This window comes from Helicoverpa zea, chromosome 31 (genome assembly GCF_022581195.2).
Source record: "Helicoverpa zea isolate HzStark_Cry1AcR chromosome 31, ilHelZeax1.1, whole genome shotgun sequence".
NCBI lineage: Eukaryota > Metazoa > Arthropoda > Insecta > Lepidoptera > Noctuidae > Helicoverpa > Helicoverpa zea.
In genome coordinates, this window is record NC_061482.1 from 12,485,249 (window position 1) to 12,500,607 (window position 15,359).

A 15,359-nucleotide genomic window follows, 5' to 3' on the forward strand; every position below is an offset into this window, starting at 1 on the left:
GCGGGATGCCCTTAGTATCGCGCAAGGTTGATTTAAAATTTTGCAATAAGTAATGGAGAAAAAGCGGATTCCTCAATCTGAGGACTGAGTTAGCTCACGTTAAAGATTGGGTTTGATCATCAGAGGCCAGATATTGAACAGATTAATCATAATGATGGTTTACAGAAACTAGGAACCATACATACAAAATAAACAACGCGTCTGTTAACAGACATATTGTCCTATTCTAACTAACATTTTTGTATTCAAAATTAGGACAAAATCCTTAAAAAATATCTCAAGAACATAAACCGCTGTACCACAAAAACTTCAAAACGTCTGCTGAACACTTGTCTAAAAAAATGTCAGATTATGACATTGAAATAAGATACGTTTTCCAGCCATACTTTTTTTAGACAAGTGTTCAACAGATGTTTATGTTTTTGTAGTAAGGCTGAAAGAGACTAGCCACAATATTCATTGTAATTGCATACCATTTCAGGATACGAAACTTTCAATAATAGGACGATCCATACCTAAATCGTGGACAGTGCCAGCGCCGATACGCTATGTCAAGGTGACCACGCTTTACTTCGAAGAAGTTCTGCTGCTGGGACTCATGAATGGACAGGTGAGATAAAACTTAAAAAAAATTTAGTAGACCCGACTGAATCATCATCTGCCTAGCCTTTACATCTATGTTGCTGACACGGACGACTGAGTTGTGAGCAGACAGCTGAGTGACGTAAAAGGCTGAGACCTACAGTTTATCGTGCTTTTCGAAACACGGAAGAACACCGATCCACGAACCGACCGCGCCAAGCGTTGCTTTACTTTGTGATCGATCGATTCGCGTGGCTTTGATTTAGATATGAACGTCTGCTGCACAACATCAAATTGAATAATACGAAAAAAAGTACCATTGAGTCTATAAAAATTGTAAACGCATGTATCCTATAAATTTTGATGCATCCGACTGTCGGTATTTTATATCGAGCAACTATCAGTGTTATCTCCTCAACTTAGATAATTGTGTAATACGACCCCTCTTCATTTTCTAACAAAATAAATCCAGAAATGTTATTGATCGGCAGTAAAACAATACCGAAACAAAAATCGCATTAGATTCTTAATAGAAAAATACAAGCAAAAAGGAAACAGGTATAAAAAAATAACGTAAATTATCTGTGGCAAGCATTAAATAAATAATTAATTCTACTATAAATAATATAAAATATACTTACATCATCAGCTCCGATTTGCAGCCCCGTCTCTCTCAAGGGCGGATCCACCGTTGTGGGCACGATGGGCATGCCCACAACCTTATTACCTAGACCTAGACTTGTGACATCACACTTTTACGGTTTTTTTAAATCGATAGGCTGATGATAACACTAGGGAACAAAATAATACTTTTTTTGTTGCATTTAATTTTATGACTGTTGTTTATTAATTCGAGATCACCATATTTTTTTTTCTAACAGCTTTAGTTTTTGAGGTACTTTTGTGTCCCAAAACTCAAAAAAATTCGCGCTCGCTACGCTCGCGGCTTTTTCACTTTGCGGTGGTTTAAGCCCAATGTCGAAAACGTTAGATTAGTTTAAGTTAAAATTGAAAGTAGAAAAGGATAGCACCCCCATAACGCCCTCTTTCAGGACTTTCTGGTTAACAAGAAGCGGTGAAGAACAAAACAGCAACACAGCTGTCTATTACAATAAAATTATTATTATTTACAATAGTCACTATTTTACATTTTTTTGTACAAAACAGTACCAAAACTCAAAAAATCTCGCGCTCGCTACGCTCGCGGTTTTTTCACTTAGCAGTGGCTTTTTTTTACTTGTTTCTGTGATTTCGTGTCCCAAGACTCCAAAATTTTGCGCTCGCTACGCTCACAACTTCTTAATTTCACAGTACTTTTCCATAATTTCTATAGGTATTTTTGTGGCACAGAACTCAAAAATTTCGCGCTCGCTCCGCTCGCGCAAATTTATACAGCTTTATTCCACGTCTTCGCTTTTGGTTTTATAACTTGGTAACTACGACGAAATCTAAAAATGTTCCGGCTTGCTACGCTCGCGCAAAAAACAAAACTACTCACAATCTTTCTATACATAGGGGTGCTTTAGTAATGATTGCACCCGGTACATAAGCTAGAGACGGAACTGATAGTGAGCATAATATGAGTTTATATATATTAAAAAAAAAAACTTTTTAGCATGATTAGATTGGTTCGTAATTTTATTTTGTCGTTTTTTGATTTGAAGTCAGTACAGTACTGACACAATCAATTTACACGATGGCAGTGCCGGGTCAGCACTGACTTGTCAGTGGACTGACGTCAGTTACTGACTCAATGTAAATCAGCCATGACCACAACCTTTTTTGAGGGCTGGATCCGCGCTTGGTCTCTCTGACCGTTGTAGTAGCTTTACAAAACTAAATACCGCATCTGACCACCTGGCTTTTGCAACGCGATACAACCAACCAAGATTAATAAGAATATTAATCCGCGTATTGGAATGAAATCAGGAAGGGGACTCATTATTAGTTGACCTTGAAATACAACGGGTGTTCCATGCAGCCGGCGCTTTATTTCCACACATTATTCACGTATGGGTGATCGAAAAAAAAAGCGATTGCATACGATATGTACCTTTTGTCCGTGACCCGTGAGAAATGTGCATTGAAATGAGATGCACGTATGAGTTTGATGGGGATTATTATTAGACTGACTGACCCTTGAGATTCTTATCGGAATCCGCTTTTAAAAGATTATTTTTTATGATTAGACAGTGGTTCATATTGGGTTGTGGAAACTAGAAATTACCGTTAAAATGTGGTATGATACATAATGTTAGTATTGCATGTTTAAGAGGGTTAGACGGATAATAGCGATGCTCGATTATCTGGATTTCGAGAAAAATAACGATGAATAAAAATCTTTACGATCCTGCTTACAATTTTCATATAATAGAATGAATACCAAAAGTCTGAAGATATGACAACCAGACTTACTAATGGACTTTGATCTATGATTTAATCGTAGAGACATTTTGAGCAACAATTTATCCTACTAATATCCTACTATCCTACTTCCTACTAATATTTCCTATTATATATTAATATTATAAAAGTGAAAGTTTGTGGGAATGTATGGATGTATGTTTGTTATTCCTTCACGCAAAAACGGCTTGACCGATTTGGTTGAAATTTGGTATGTAGATAGGTGGTACCCTGGATTAACACATAGGCAATTTTTTATCAACAGCATGCGGGCAAAGCTGCGAGCGGAAGCTAGTAATTTATAATTTTGTAATTTTACAACCCCACTTTTTGCAAAAACTGTCTTCGTAAACAACCTTATATTATTACTACCTGTTACCATTATGTTTTCTATCATTGTAATCTCTGCCAAGCCTTTTCCCGAATCTGTTAGGGTGGGCTTCTAGTCTTACCAAATGCAGTTGAGTACCAGTGTTTTCATATATTTCATGTTTTGTATACCTATCATATAGTCTGAAGTGGACAAAACGTGTTTTTTTTTTTACATTCTTATAAACAGCTGAGTTGCTGGGAAGTTTGTTCTTCACTGCTTCTTCTGTCCAGCCATAACACTAGGAAGTGGTGAAAGGGGGGTGTTTTGGGGGTGCTGTCCTTTTGTAACATTGACGTTAAAAAGTGCTTAGCTAATTAGCTTACTAATATACTTTGACTAATTCTTTCAGATCTGGCAAGTTGAGCCTCACCATGGCAGCGCTAAGATGGTGCTTCACACTCCAGCTTCCGTCCGTTGTTTGGACGTGAGCGCATCCCGGGCCTACCTTGCCGTGGTCGACGAGTCCTCAGTCTGCAGGGTCTATAATTTATCGACTGGTGAATTGCTGTTTACCGTAAGTAGTATGTCATCTTAGAATTCAAATCTCGTATAAAAAAAATACTTTTCAGGAGGAAGAAATAGGTCTCCCGAGCCTTTTCCCAACTATGTTGGGTTCGGATTCCAGTCTCACCGGATGCAGCTTAGTGCCAGTGTTTTACAAGGAGCGACTGCCTATCTGACCGCTCAACCCAGTTACCCGGGCATCCCCTTGGTAAGACTGCTGTCAGAGTTACTGTCTTCTGACTACACGTAAAGACTGCCAAGGATGTTAAATGACAGCCGGGTCCTACAGATTATCTTGGCCTCCGAAACACAGTCATTGGTATCCAAGACATTCTTAGAAAGTACATACAAAGCATTGGTACCTGCCTTATCTGGAATCGAACCCGCACAGTTTACTTTCTTTCTTTTTTCGTTTTTACTTTCTTTACCCTCAACCGCCTCAACTTCGAGGGAGAAATAGGTACGTGCTATCCATAGCTTTCTTTCTAGAAACTGAATAAAAATATTAGCGAAAATTGCATTACTGAGGCAAGATAAGAACATTTCCATATTTATTATGTACATATAGGCTAAATAAAATTGTTGAAAAGTGATAATCTATGATTATAGCCCGATGGGACGGTAACCCGACACGACCGGAGAGAGATCAGGCGCAGGACCAACATTTACGTGCTTTCCAATTGTTTACAATAATTTTACTCCAGCAAATTACCAACTGTTTTCCAGGAGGAGAACATATCATCAGTTTCATGGAACTCGTGGTGTGATGAGCTGCTAAGCCTGTCGGGAGGTGGCTTGCTGTCTATCAAGGCATGTCATTTTCCACCAGCTACACAACCTCTAGCTGGCTCCGTGGTAGGGTTCCAGGTAAGAAGTGAAGAAATTTTCCCTAATATTGCTTTTGTTTACTTACTTTGAAAGCACCATTTAATTTTAATGGTAACCGAAACGTTTTCAGTTGTCAAATAACCGATTTTATCAATGGGTGACAATTTCTCGGCTGCTTATGGTTCGGATGTCGTTGTAGTTAATTGGTGTAACTCACCTATTCTTGTAGGTAACTTTTTAAATAATTCGATCTGGCATGACGTATATAGTTTTATTTTTATAATCCAAACGTTTTTATCATTTTATTGCGTATACTTAAATACTTATAAATTTTTGAACACTTATTCGATATGCTAATACTAATGACTGCTTTTAATTCACCACGATTCTTCAGAAATGACATTGGGACACCATAGCACTTGCCGATAACACAAATGTAATGAAAAGTATTCTGTTTTACATAAACATTACATGAAATGCTTACCTATTCGGGTGTAGCTGTTGGCTTGTTTAGGTAAAAGAACTACGAACATTAAATTAAAATTTTCCTGAATTACACCAAATTCAACCTGAAAAAGGCGAATGTTTAATTTTGAAAAGACCTCAAGAAAAATAGACAACCTCCTCCTTTTTGGAAGTCGGTTAAAAACAAGACTTAATGGCGAAAAGTGATCGTGGTAATAATTTATCAGTATGTAGGTACGCTTCGAGGTCGCTGCGAACCCAACGGCTAGCAGCGATAATCTGTGGATGACACAGGTATATACTGATAAAATCTTACTGCACAACACCACGAAACGCCACCATTTTGAACTCATTAAAAAAGTCTTTCCATACATATTTTATTAAAGCTACTTTTTCATATCGTCACACAGCATTTTTTACACAATTTTGTAGTTTTTTTCTTATGATTCTGTTCACTCGTTCGGATCGATTCGGCCTTTTTTTGCACTTCCATAAATAAAAAGTTCAAAATTTATACCGAGTAGGATTTTCTGTGTTATATAATAATTGAAGTACCATATTTTTACACAGGAGCAACTGCCAATGGCCAGTAATTTTGAATATTTATTTTGTATATTTTTGTAGGTGAATATACGATAAGTATACGATAACTAATATAAGCTATTGAAATGGTTTTCAGGGTGGTCGAGTGTTCTGCTTGCAAGCGAATTCGATGCAAACTATCAACGTGCCATTATCACACGCCGTGCATCAATACATACACCATAAGATGTTCAAGTATGTATTTAATACTATATTTTAATGATTACTAGTAAACTTTATGAGCAATTGCTTACGTATTGGTGAAATTCCACCAAATTCACACACGATTTGTTACTGTTGAAGAAATATTTGCGTGCGTCACAGTGCCGCACACAAGAATCACGCCTTATATTTGTGTAAGCAATTTTATAAGTTACCATAACCACTACAAATGTCAAATTAACCGTTTTATCGGTAGATAGTGGAAATAGGTTAATCTAAATGGCATTTTTTTCCATTGCAATTAAGAGTTATCATCAGCTATTTTACCGTAATACTCCACGGCATCCACAAATAAAAGGGCGCTAAGTCTCGTAATAATACTAGACATTTAGCCAGAAGCTGTGCTTTCAATGTAAAACGTGGACCATTCAAAGTGGTCAGGATATTAACCAGTCCACTATATAATATGTCCATTATCCTACCCTTTGTCCTCTCTCTATTATTACCCGCAGAATTATTCTGTACTAATTCTCCGTATGAAAGGGACTGACCCCTCTGCAAGCTTTTGAGAGTCCATTCATATCTCGCGAATCTCAAATTTTCATTTATTGAGATGCAAATTACAGTATTCGCAACAATAAGTTCGATGTATACAAATTGTTGGTACTAGTTTGATTCGTTGTTGTATCATTGAATCTTAGACCGTTACAGCTGCAAACATGTATGCAATATTATTCTTATTGGAATTCAATGTTACCGTGTGATGTACCGTTGCTAAGAGCTCACCCCTTTCGTTTCTCGTCACGGGTATAAAAAGGGAGTCAGGGTTCCCAAATTTATCATTTCAGTTTCGTATTCCGTCTGGTTCGGTAGTGCGTCACAGTGTGTAAAGAAATGAATTTGTCGATTAACAAAATTACTTGGTGTTACCAGTGTTTGGTCTTGTAATTGAATCTAAAGAAATAGTGATGGCTGGTGACGTTATCAACGTGCGGTCTAACACCAGTTTATACAAGTAAGTAACATTTTTCTTTTTGCATTAATCTAATTTTATATAATTTCATGTCCTATTACCACCTATTGTTTAGGTTCTAAAATAATATTGTTATTGAAAACTTGAATTTATAACGTTTATTTTGGTACTTGAAATGGTTTTAAATGAGCGATTGTAAAAGACTTATAAAATACACTCTAGTACAAAAAAAGTTATTTAAATACTTATTATGTATTTAAACAGTATTCTTGTGTATATCTAATAGCTATGATTTCACTTGTAGGGTGGCAAAATTCTTGAGGGACATCAGAACGGGACTTATGCGTCGGCCTAGGATCCCGTTGTTTGTCCTGCACCAAGCCCCAATGATGGGAGCTTGGTGATATATGAAGATAATGCTTTTTGTGCAATATTTTCCCGAAATATCTTTTGTCAAAGGTAAGTTTATAAAATACATTTGTATTTTAAACGGTTTTATTTATTAATAGTGCCTGTATTTTATTGAGTTATTTGATATCTATGCATATATTTATGTGGTGTTGCCTTAAGTTAGAGGTCGCCACACGAGGCATCAATATTCGATGAAAACCTTCGGAATTGTAGAACATTTAAATTTTCTTTCAAAACTCATCAAATATTTCGAATTTGGAATAACATGTTTCTTTATTTTGTTTCAGATGTTACTCATAAACGTTCTTGCAACCAATTCCTGCTTTCAATTTGGAGCTTTTACAACTCTCTCTCTCTCGCTTCAATCAGAAGATGGCGGTAGATTACCAGTGAAAATGATGCACAAGAACCTTAGACTATAACGGGGCTCCCTTATATGGCATACCGTTGACTGTCACATTACTAATCCGCATAATAGACCAGGTATAACTTGATTGTGCATAACATTTAGTTCTAAAACATGATCATCATTAACTTATCAAGCACAACTTCTCTTACAATTCAACTTTAACACCCATAGACGCTCAGTTGGTTTCATTTTAAATTAGTACTGGTATCTTTGAAAGCCCACCCAATTTAATTTGATATGAGACCTCATAACTGCGATTCTATATTCAAATTGCTAAGTTGTTGTGCTTGACAACAAAATTGCAACATAATGATATGCTTGCCGAGGTTTTAAACGATACCTTCGTTTGATTTTACGAAAAACACTTTTTATTTATGCTAAAAAATGAATTATGCACATCCAAATTATTCATATTTTTTTAAGGAATATATTATGCGGATTTGTAATTAAAATCAGTAATTATATTGCTGGACAAATTGGTTTACAAAGAAGATACCGCATGTGGTCATAAAATTGGGTATTTGATTTATGCCACATAATCCAGTCCCGTTTTCACACTCACAGATGCTCTTTTATATTTATTCGAATCAATAATCATAGTATTTAATTATCTTTTTCATATTTTACAAGCTTTGCGTACATTGACAGCTTTGCGAATTTTTGAAGCTTTGCGCTTGTTCTCTCGAAATGAAGTTTGAATGAAATTTATACTTTACTTTGAGTGACGTTTTCCGTGTGAATTTAAATATTATAATATAAATAATAATTACATTAATCAATTACAATAATTTATCTTTAACGCCGGGCTACTTAAAACCTATTCAATTCACTTTGGGCCTTACTACAAAAACTTTAAACCCTGTTTTACACTTGTCTAATAAAATTTTGGCTGCAAAATGAACCATACAGCCTTGGCCAAAAGTATTGAGCACCCATGACATCTTTCAGTTCTATGTGGAATATCAAATAAAAATAAAACAAAACTTTTTTTTTATTTGTAATTTACTATTTATTAATTGAAAATTAATATTTTGTGGGTCCACCCTTTGCCTTAATTACAGCAGAAATTCTTTTTGGTAAACTGCTAACAAGATTTTTACAGTCTTCAGCAGTAATCGCGTTCCATTCTAGGCGCAGGAAGCGTTTCAATTCTTCTCTGTTGTTAATTGTGTGGTGCCTAACTCGACGCTTTAATAAACCCCATAAATGTTCTATGGGGTTCAGATCTGGCGACTGGGCAGGCCAGTCAAGAAGCTCTATGCTATTTTCCCGAAACCATGTCATAGTGCGGGCAGATTTGTGGCAAGGCGCGTTATCCTGCTGGAATTTATCACTATCCATGTTCGTGTCACCGAAAAGTTTCGTGAATGAAGGCAGCAACGCGGTTTCTAGTACATTTATGTACTTAGAAGAGTCCTTGCGGCCCTCACACACGAACAATTCGCCAACTCCAGAATCGGTCATGCAACCCAAGACCATTATACTGCCGCCGCCGTATTTTACGGTTGGGACCACACACTCTGGCTTAAATTCTTCGCCCACCCGGCGACGCACTAAGGTCACACCAGGTGTACCAAAAATCTGCAATAAAGAGAAAAATATTGAGTTCCGGAAATAAAAAAAACTTCCTCTATGCGTTTAGAATTTAAACCATTTTATATTATTTTGTGAGGGCATTAAATTGACTTACTCACCTCAAAGTTTGATTCGGCTGACCACACAACATTTGACCAATCTTCAGCAGTGAAAGTTCGGTGTTGTAAGGCCCATTTGTACCGAGCTTTTTTGTTGCTCTCGGAGAGCCATGGCTTCTTCCTAGCTTTACAGCCTTTTAGACCAGCTTCCTGAAGCCTTCTACGAGTAGTTCGAGCAGAAATTGTTTTCTTCTTTTGTTCTGAAAACTCAGCAGCGAGCTCTGAAGATGTTTTTTTCCTATTTCTTAATGACTCTCTCAGTAACTGACGATCCTGACGGCCTATGGTGACGCGTTTGCGCCCGGTTCTCGGTCTATTTTGATGTGATCCGGTATCAGAGAATCGCTGAATAGCATAATGCACGGATCGGCGCGAACATTTCACAGTTTTGGAAATCTCTACTTGTGATTTCCCTTGCTCATGCAGAAGCTGTATCTGCACTCGTTATTCTAAAGAAAGTTCGTTTTGTTTTGGCATATCGCAACTATAACGCTTAAAACTTTGAAATAAAATACCAAAGGCGCACTAGATCACTGGATGTTGTCACAACGAGCGATGGTAGCGAACTGAAGAATAAATTCAAAAATTGTAAAAGACACATTTTTTTGTACCCAGGTGTTTTATTGTCAGCTGAGGCATAAGTCATTGTTTTAAAATCTTTGTAAATAACCGATAAAAGAATACTTCAACGATAGATTCGAGTTTCTCCCATAATTACCGTGATCTAGCGAAATTTGTAAGGTGCTCAATACTTTTGGCCAAGGCTGTATGTCAACGTCATAATTTGACATTTTTTTAGACAAGGCATAAACTGACGTTTAAAAGTTTTTGTGGTAAGACGGTTTTTGTTTATCTTTGCCTTTAACTTTGTCTTCGACATAACATAGTGGTTTAATAAGATGCTCGTGCAAAAATGCTTTGGAAAATAAAATAATTTTAAAAGTGAATGTTTGAAAATAAAAATTGCGATTATTTCATTGTATTAAATATAATAAGGACAATTGAAAATCCTTGCAATATATTCAAAATATAAATTTATTGGCTCAAGCTTCCATTTACCGTTAGTTGCACACCACCTTAAACGTTCACTTTTATTTTTTAATTTTCATCTTTACTAACTGTCAATAAAAAACATAGTATAAGTAATGATATACATAATACACCCGTAATATTATACCATAAATATGCTTATTCTTGAAGCTTGATTATATAGCGCAGTTCCATTCATTTTGTTCATATTGAGTGTTCTAAAAACAAAATCAAAAACTTTCTCAAAGTTTTTTTTCTCCCTTTTACGAGTGTGTGTGTGTGTGTGTGTGTTTGTTTGTTTGTTCCTTTTTTGTCTCATCTTCGAAAAAATGATATTCCCTTCTTTTTTCCAATTTTAGTTTTGCGTTTGTTTTTCGAAATGTGTTTTTATCTCTTTTGCATTATTTTTTTTTTAGGTTTTCGTTGTTATTTTTGTCATCGTTTATTACTTTCGTATGATACGAAATAATGAAAACATATCAGCATACAGCATTGATCGAAGTTCTACCAACAGCTCACTGGATTACAAAAGCAAAAATATCCTAAAATTTTTTGTCGATAAAAATCGATAAAATGGTATTGCAGTTGGTATTGCTAAAAACCACTAATAAGACTTGCTACGATCTATTATAAAGTACATTTTCAAATTCATTCAGACAACTGTCGAAAACCAAAAAATAATTTTGCTTTTTTTTCTAATTTTTTTAGTTTTCTTTTCTAGCTTATTTTTTTTTTAGTTTTTGCTATTTTTTGTGCCTTATTTTTTAAGAAGCCCCATGCAATGTTAAGGGTCAAGTGTAGTGTCTATGGTGTTTCCTATATTTTATTTTGCTTGCTTTTAGAGAAGCGTTTTTTCATACTTATAGTTACGAAAATGTAATATATTTTAACGTACTCCCACATGAAAGACCGAAGTGATCAAATAGATAGATTGTATAGATAGTTTACTGTAGTTTCATATATTCATATATCTTTCTCTTTTTCTAGTTTCAGCTAAGCTACGTATATTTGCGCACCAGATGTCTAGTTGAATGCATTCACAAGTCGCCGCCTTACAATTCATACAGAGTAAATAGATAATATTTTTTCTACATAGCAGGAGTAGTTTTTTTATACATTTTTAGCTTCTTTTTTGTTTTCTTGCGTTTGTTCGCGTGAGTTTTTTTTTAGATCTAAGGTACCTATTTAAGTGGTTTAGGACAGTCACGTTGTTTTAGTAATCGGCAGGATAGTTATTTTCCTTTGTTTCCGGATCTAATTTCAATCTTAGCAATGATTTTACATAATCTCGAATCCCTTCTGTGCAAAACTTGCCATGATGAAAAAACTTAATTTGGACCTTTCAATCCAAAAAGCCAAGTTTAATTTCTCCAAAACTGGACGTCCCTAATTTACTGTGCTTTAATTTGTGTTCAGTTTCCATACGCTTCTTAGTAAGTAATCCATTCGACAAATACTTGTGTGATATCAAACATTCTTAGCAGTTTTTTTCCTTTTTTTGTCGCCTTTTTGCATTGCCACTATTTTTGCCACTTATTTTAATTACTTACCCTTTGCTAATAGTTTGAATAAGAAACTTATTTTGGACCTCTCAATACAAAAAGCCAAGTTTGTCTTCTCCAAAACTGGACCTCCCTAAACTTAATATGCTTAATTTTTTTTACTTTTCATTTGTTTGTTAGTAATGAAAATTTTCCATTCGACAAATACTTGATCAATATCAAACATTTTTTGCAGTTTATTTTTTCTTTATGATTTTTTGTCGCCTTTTTGCTAAGCCACTATTTTTGCTACTAATTTGAGTTACCCTTTGCTAATACTTTTAATAAAAACTGAATTTGGACCTCTCAATACAAAAGGCTAAGTTTAACTTCTCCTAAACTACTTCGTCCCTAACTTACCTTGCTTTAATTTGTTTGTAGTTTTCATTAGCTTCTTAGGAAGTAATCCAATCGTCAAATACTTGTGTGATATCTAACATTTTAGCAGTTTTTGTGTCGCGTTTTTGCTATGCCAGTATCTTTGCCACTAGTTTAAGTCACCCTTTGCTAATACTTTAAATATGGTCATAATAACTAAAGCTTTTCACAAGATTTTCACTAACGAGTCTGGTACTCGTTAGTGAAAATCTTGTGAAAAGCTTTTAGATATTTACTTTCTACTTCAAATAATGAACATGTTACAATAACCTATCTTTAAAAAATAGGTATATCTTTAAAAAATTGGTATAGGATTGTCTCTTAGTGTGATGTGTGATATAGCCATTTTTCTGTTTTTTTTTTCTCAATTCAACGCCATTTATTTATTTTATTTTTGGCATCTATTTACATGTCTTCGTAGATGAGCTCATTTTACCTCATAATCAATAAGACCATACAATTTACCTCATAATAGTTTATTTACTTTGAGTGCCTATAAGTGTTTCTGTGTGTTTGAGCTAGGTTTTTTCATATTTCCCCTATTTATGGGAACACTGGGTATTTTCTTAGGAATAGTGTCATAGAATCGTCTTAGCGTAATCATACATTTAAATACTGAGTGTTTTATTATTTTTTCTTCTAATAGTGTTTTTGAATAGCCACAAGTGTTTTTCTAGCTTTACAAGCTTTGCCTTCAAACATTTTCTGCAGTTTTTCAATGGTTTTCTAAGGACTAATATGATCCACGTCAATCCATTGCATTTCGATGCTTCAATTTGTTTTCTTTTTTTGCCTTTAGCTTTATGCTAATTTTAACTGTGTTTTTCTAGTTTATGCCATTTTTTCCACTTTTATCCATGCGTTACTTATCCTATATCTTGTCCATTTGAATTTATCACCCCCTCTATTTGAAATATTTTCCTATAACTGTCTATAATCCACCGATATCCTAATCATTTTGTTAATTTTATTCCTGCCACGAAATCCCCTATCAAAATATATACCCAACCTAGTGATTATTCTTCCTTCTCCAGTGCCGTATACTTACCTGCTATCAATACAAAGCTTTCATGTGAAGTCGACCAAAAAGGTTCCTACTAGTTTTGACAAAAGTTTCTTTTAGATCACATATCGCCAAGTTTCACTTTTCCGAGAAATAGACCACATTTTGGCCGACTATACTGTAATTGTAATTTAAAGGTTTTCCCTAATGCTGTACAAAAAGGTACAACATGCTTTAATATGCTTATCTATTACTTTACCCATTACCAAACCCTTGATTTGCATTACTTTGCCCCCATTTTTACATTACGTTGAGAATTCTTTGCTACGCTTTATCATTATTTGGCAAACAATATTTATTTTAATTTCTCTACTATTCTACGTTTATCATACCACCTAAAAAGACTTACAGAAATGAACTTACAATATTTATTTTACAATAGTATATAATTATAAATACAGCCCTTTTAATATCCCGCTGCTGAACCTTACATATTAAGAGTATTATCTGAACATTCAACGAATACTTATTCTGTAATTAAATTATCTTACCCGTAGATACATTCATAAGCATAGTATTTGATATCTGTCGATACATACTCCGCCTGCATTTTTTATTTATTTAAATAGACTTAAATAATATATGATGATACCTACCTGATAATGCAATAAATCGCTTTTGCTGAATTTTGGTACAGCTTGTAAAATCGATTCTTTTTTTCATTATTATTAGAAAGAGCCTGTTTTAACATTTTCTGTTTGGGACTGAAAAAAATGCTTTACTTGCTTTTAACGGTTAAATAAGTAATTTTAGTAAATAGTTCTTTTGGCTACTGTTTTTGTGCCTTAACATTTAATTATAAATTAATTACAAGAAAATTGTACCACTTCAAATCTTAAAAGTTTCTTTAAATATAATAATCTAATCTTACGACATTGGTACCAAAATAAACAATTGACTAACAATAAGTGTTACCCGGTGCGAATTTATTGTGATGGAAATCTATAGTTTTGGACAATACCGAGGTAGTAACAAAAGCTCAAGATTCTTTACTGAATGAAATCCTTAAAAATAAATCACCAACCTTCGGACATAACGAAATCATAATTTACAATATTATCATACTTTCTTTTACAAATTGAATTTGATTTAAAAGAAAAAATATTTGTGAATAACAGCGATAGTCATTTTATAAGGTTTCGGGAAAACGCTCTGGTTTGTCAACTATCGCAAATTGTATTGTTTGGGTTTAAAAAACCACACTTGCAAGTTCACGATTATCTTACAAATAAACAAATATAATTGTAAACAGTGGTCCTAATATTCAACTATGTATTTAACTTGAAATTGCTTTGAAATAATAGAAATTACTTTTATAAGACAAATTTAATCTGTAGATACTTTTGGAAGAAATCATCTTGCATTTATTAAGAATAACTACATGTTTCTGAACTCAAATGTTGAATCTGTTTTGTGCTTGCGATAAAATGTAATTTTTGGTGCATTTGTTGAAACAATAATTGTTCAATTAACTATGTGAAAATGACATTTGAGTGAGATTATTGAATAAATTTGGATTTTTGATATGTTTTTGTTTCATTTGTTTGTCAATCAAGATTCCACAGTCGTCATGAGAATCACAGGTGAATAGCGCAAATTCTTATTTATAGCTATTAAATGCCCTCGCTTTTCTATGCTCGAAGTTTTATACTTTTGCTGATTCTAGATTTTTTCTAGTTATTTTAATTTTTTTATAATGGTAGTTGGCAAATAACTCGCATCCTCTATGAGCTGTGTTGAATCTACAGATTACAAAACCTAATGTATTTTATTTCAAGAACTTGTTCGTTAATTATAGCCTCTTTCTTTGTAATTGTCTTTCTCTCTGTATCTACTTGTCCAAAGTATCACTTAATATTCTAAATGCGAAAATAATTCTGTTTGTTTGTCTTCGCTTCATCGCCTTCTGAACTGCTTAACAGATGCAAGTGAAAAGGTGCAATGATAGCTTACTAGACCCTT

General features: G+C 34.3%; 1 protein-coding gene across 1 annotated transcript in view; it reads left to right on the top strand.

Annotated features, from left to right (window-relative positions):
* Positions 1 to 15,359, top strand: part of LOC124645170 (intraflagellar transport protein 122 homolog) — a 47,911-nt gene that overhangs the window by 4,769 nt on the left and 27,783 nt on the right. The window contains exons 8-11 of the mRNA XM_047184932.1: positions 482 to 610; positions 3,708 to 3,872; positions 4,589 to 4,729; positions 5,835 to 5,932. Coding sequence (XP_047040888.1) covers positions 482 to 610; positions 3,708 to 3,872; positions 4,589 to 4,729; positions 5,835 to 5,932 — 533 coding nt within the window. The remainder of the gene's footprint in view (positions 1 to 481; positions 611 to 3,707; positions 3,873 to 4,588; positions 4,730 to 5,834; positions 5,933 to 15,359) is intronic.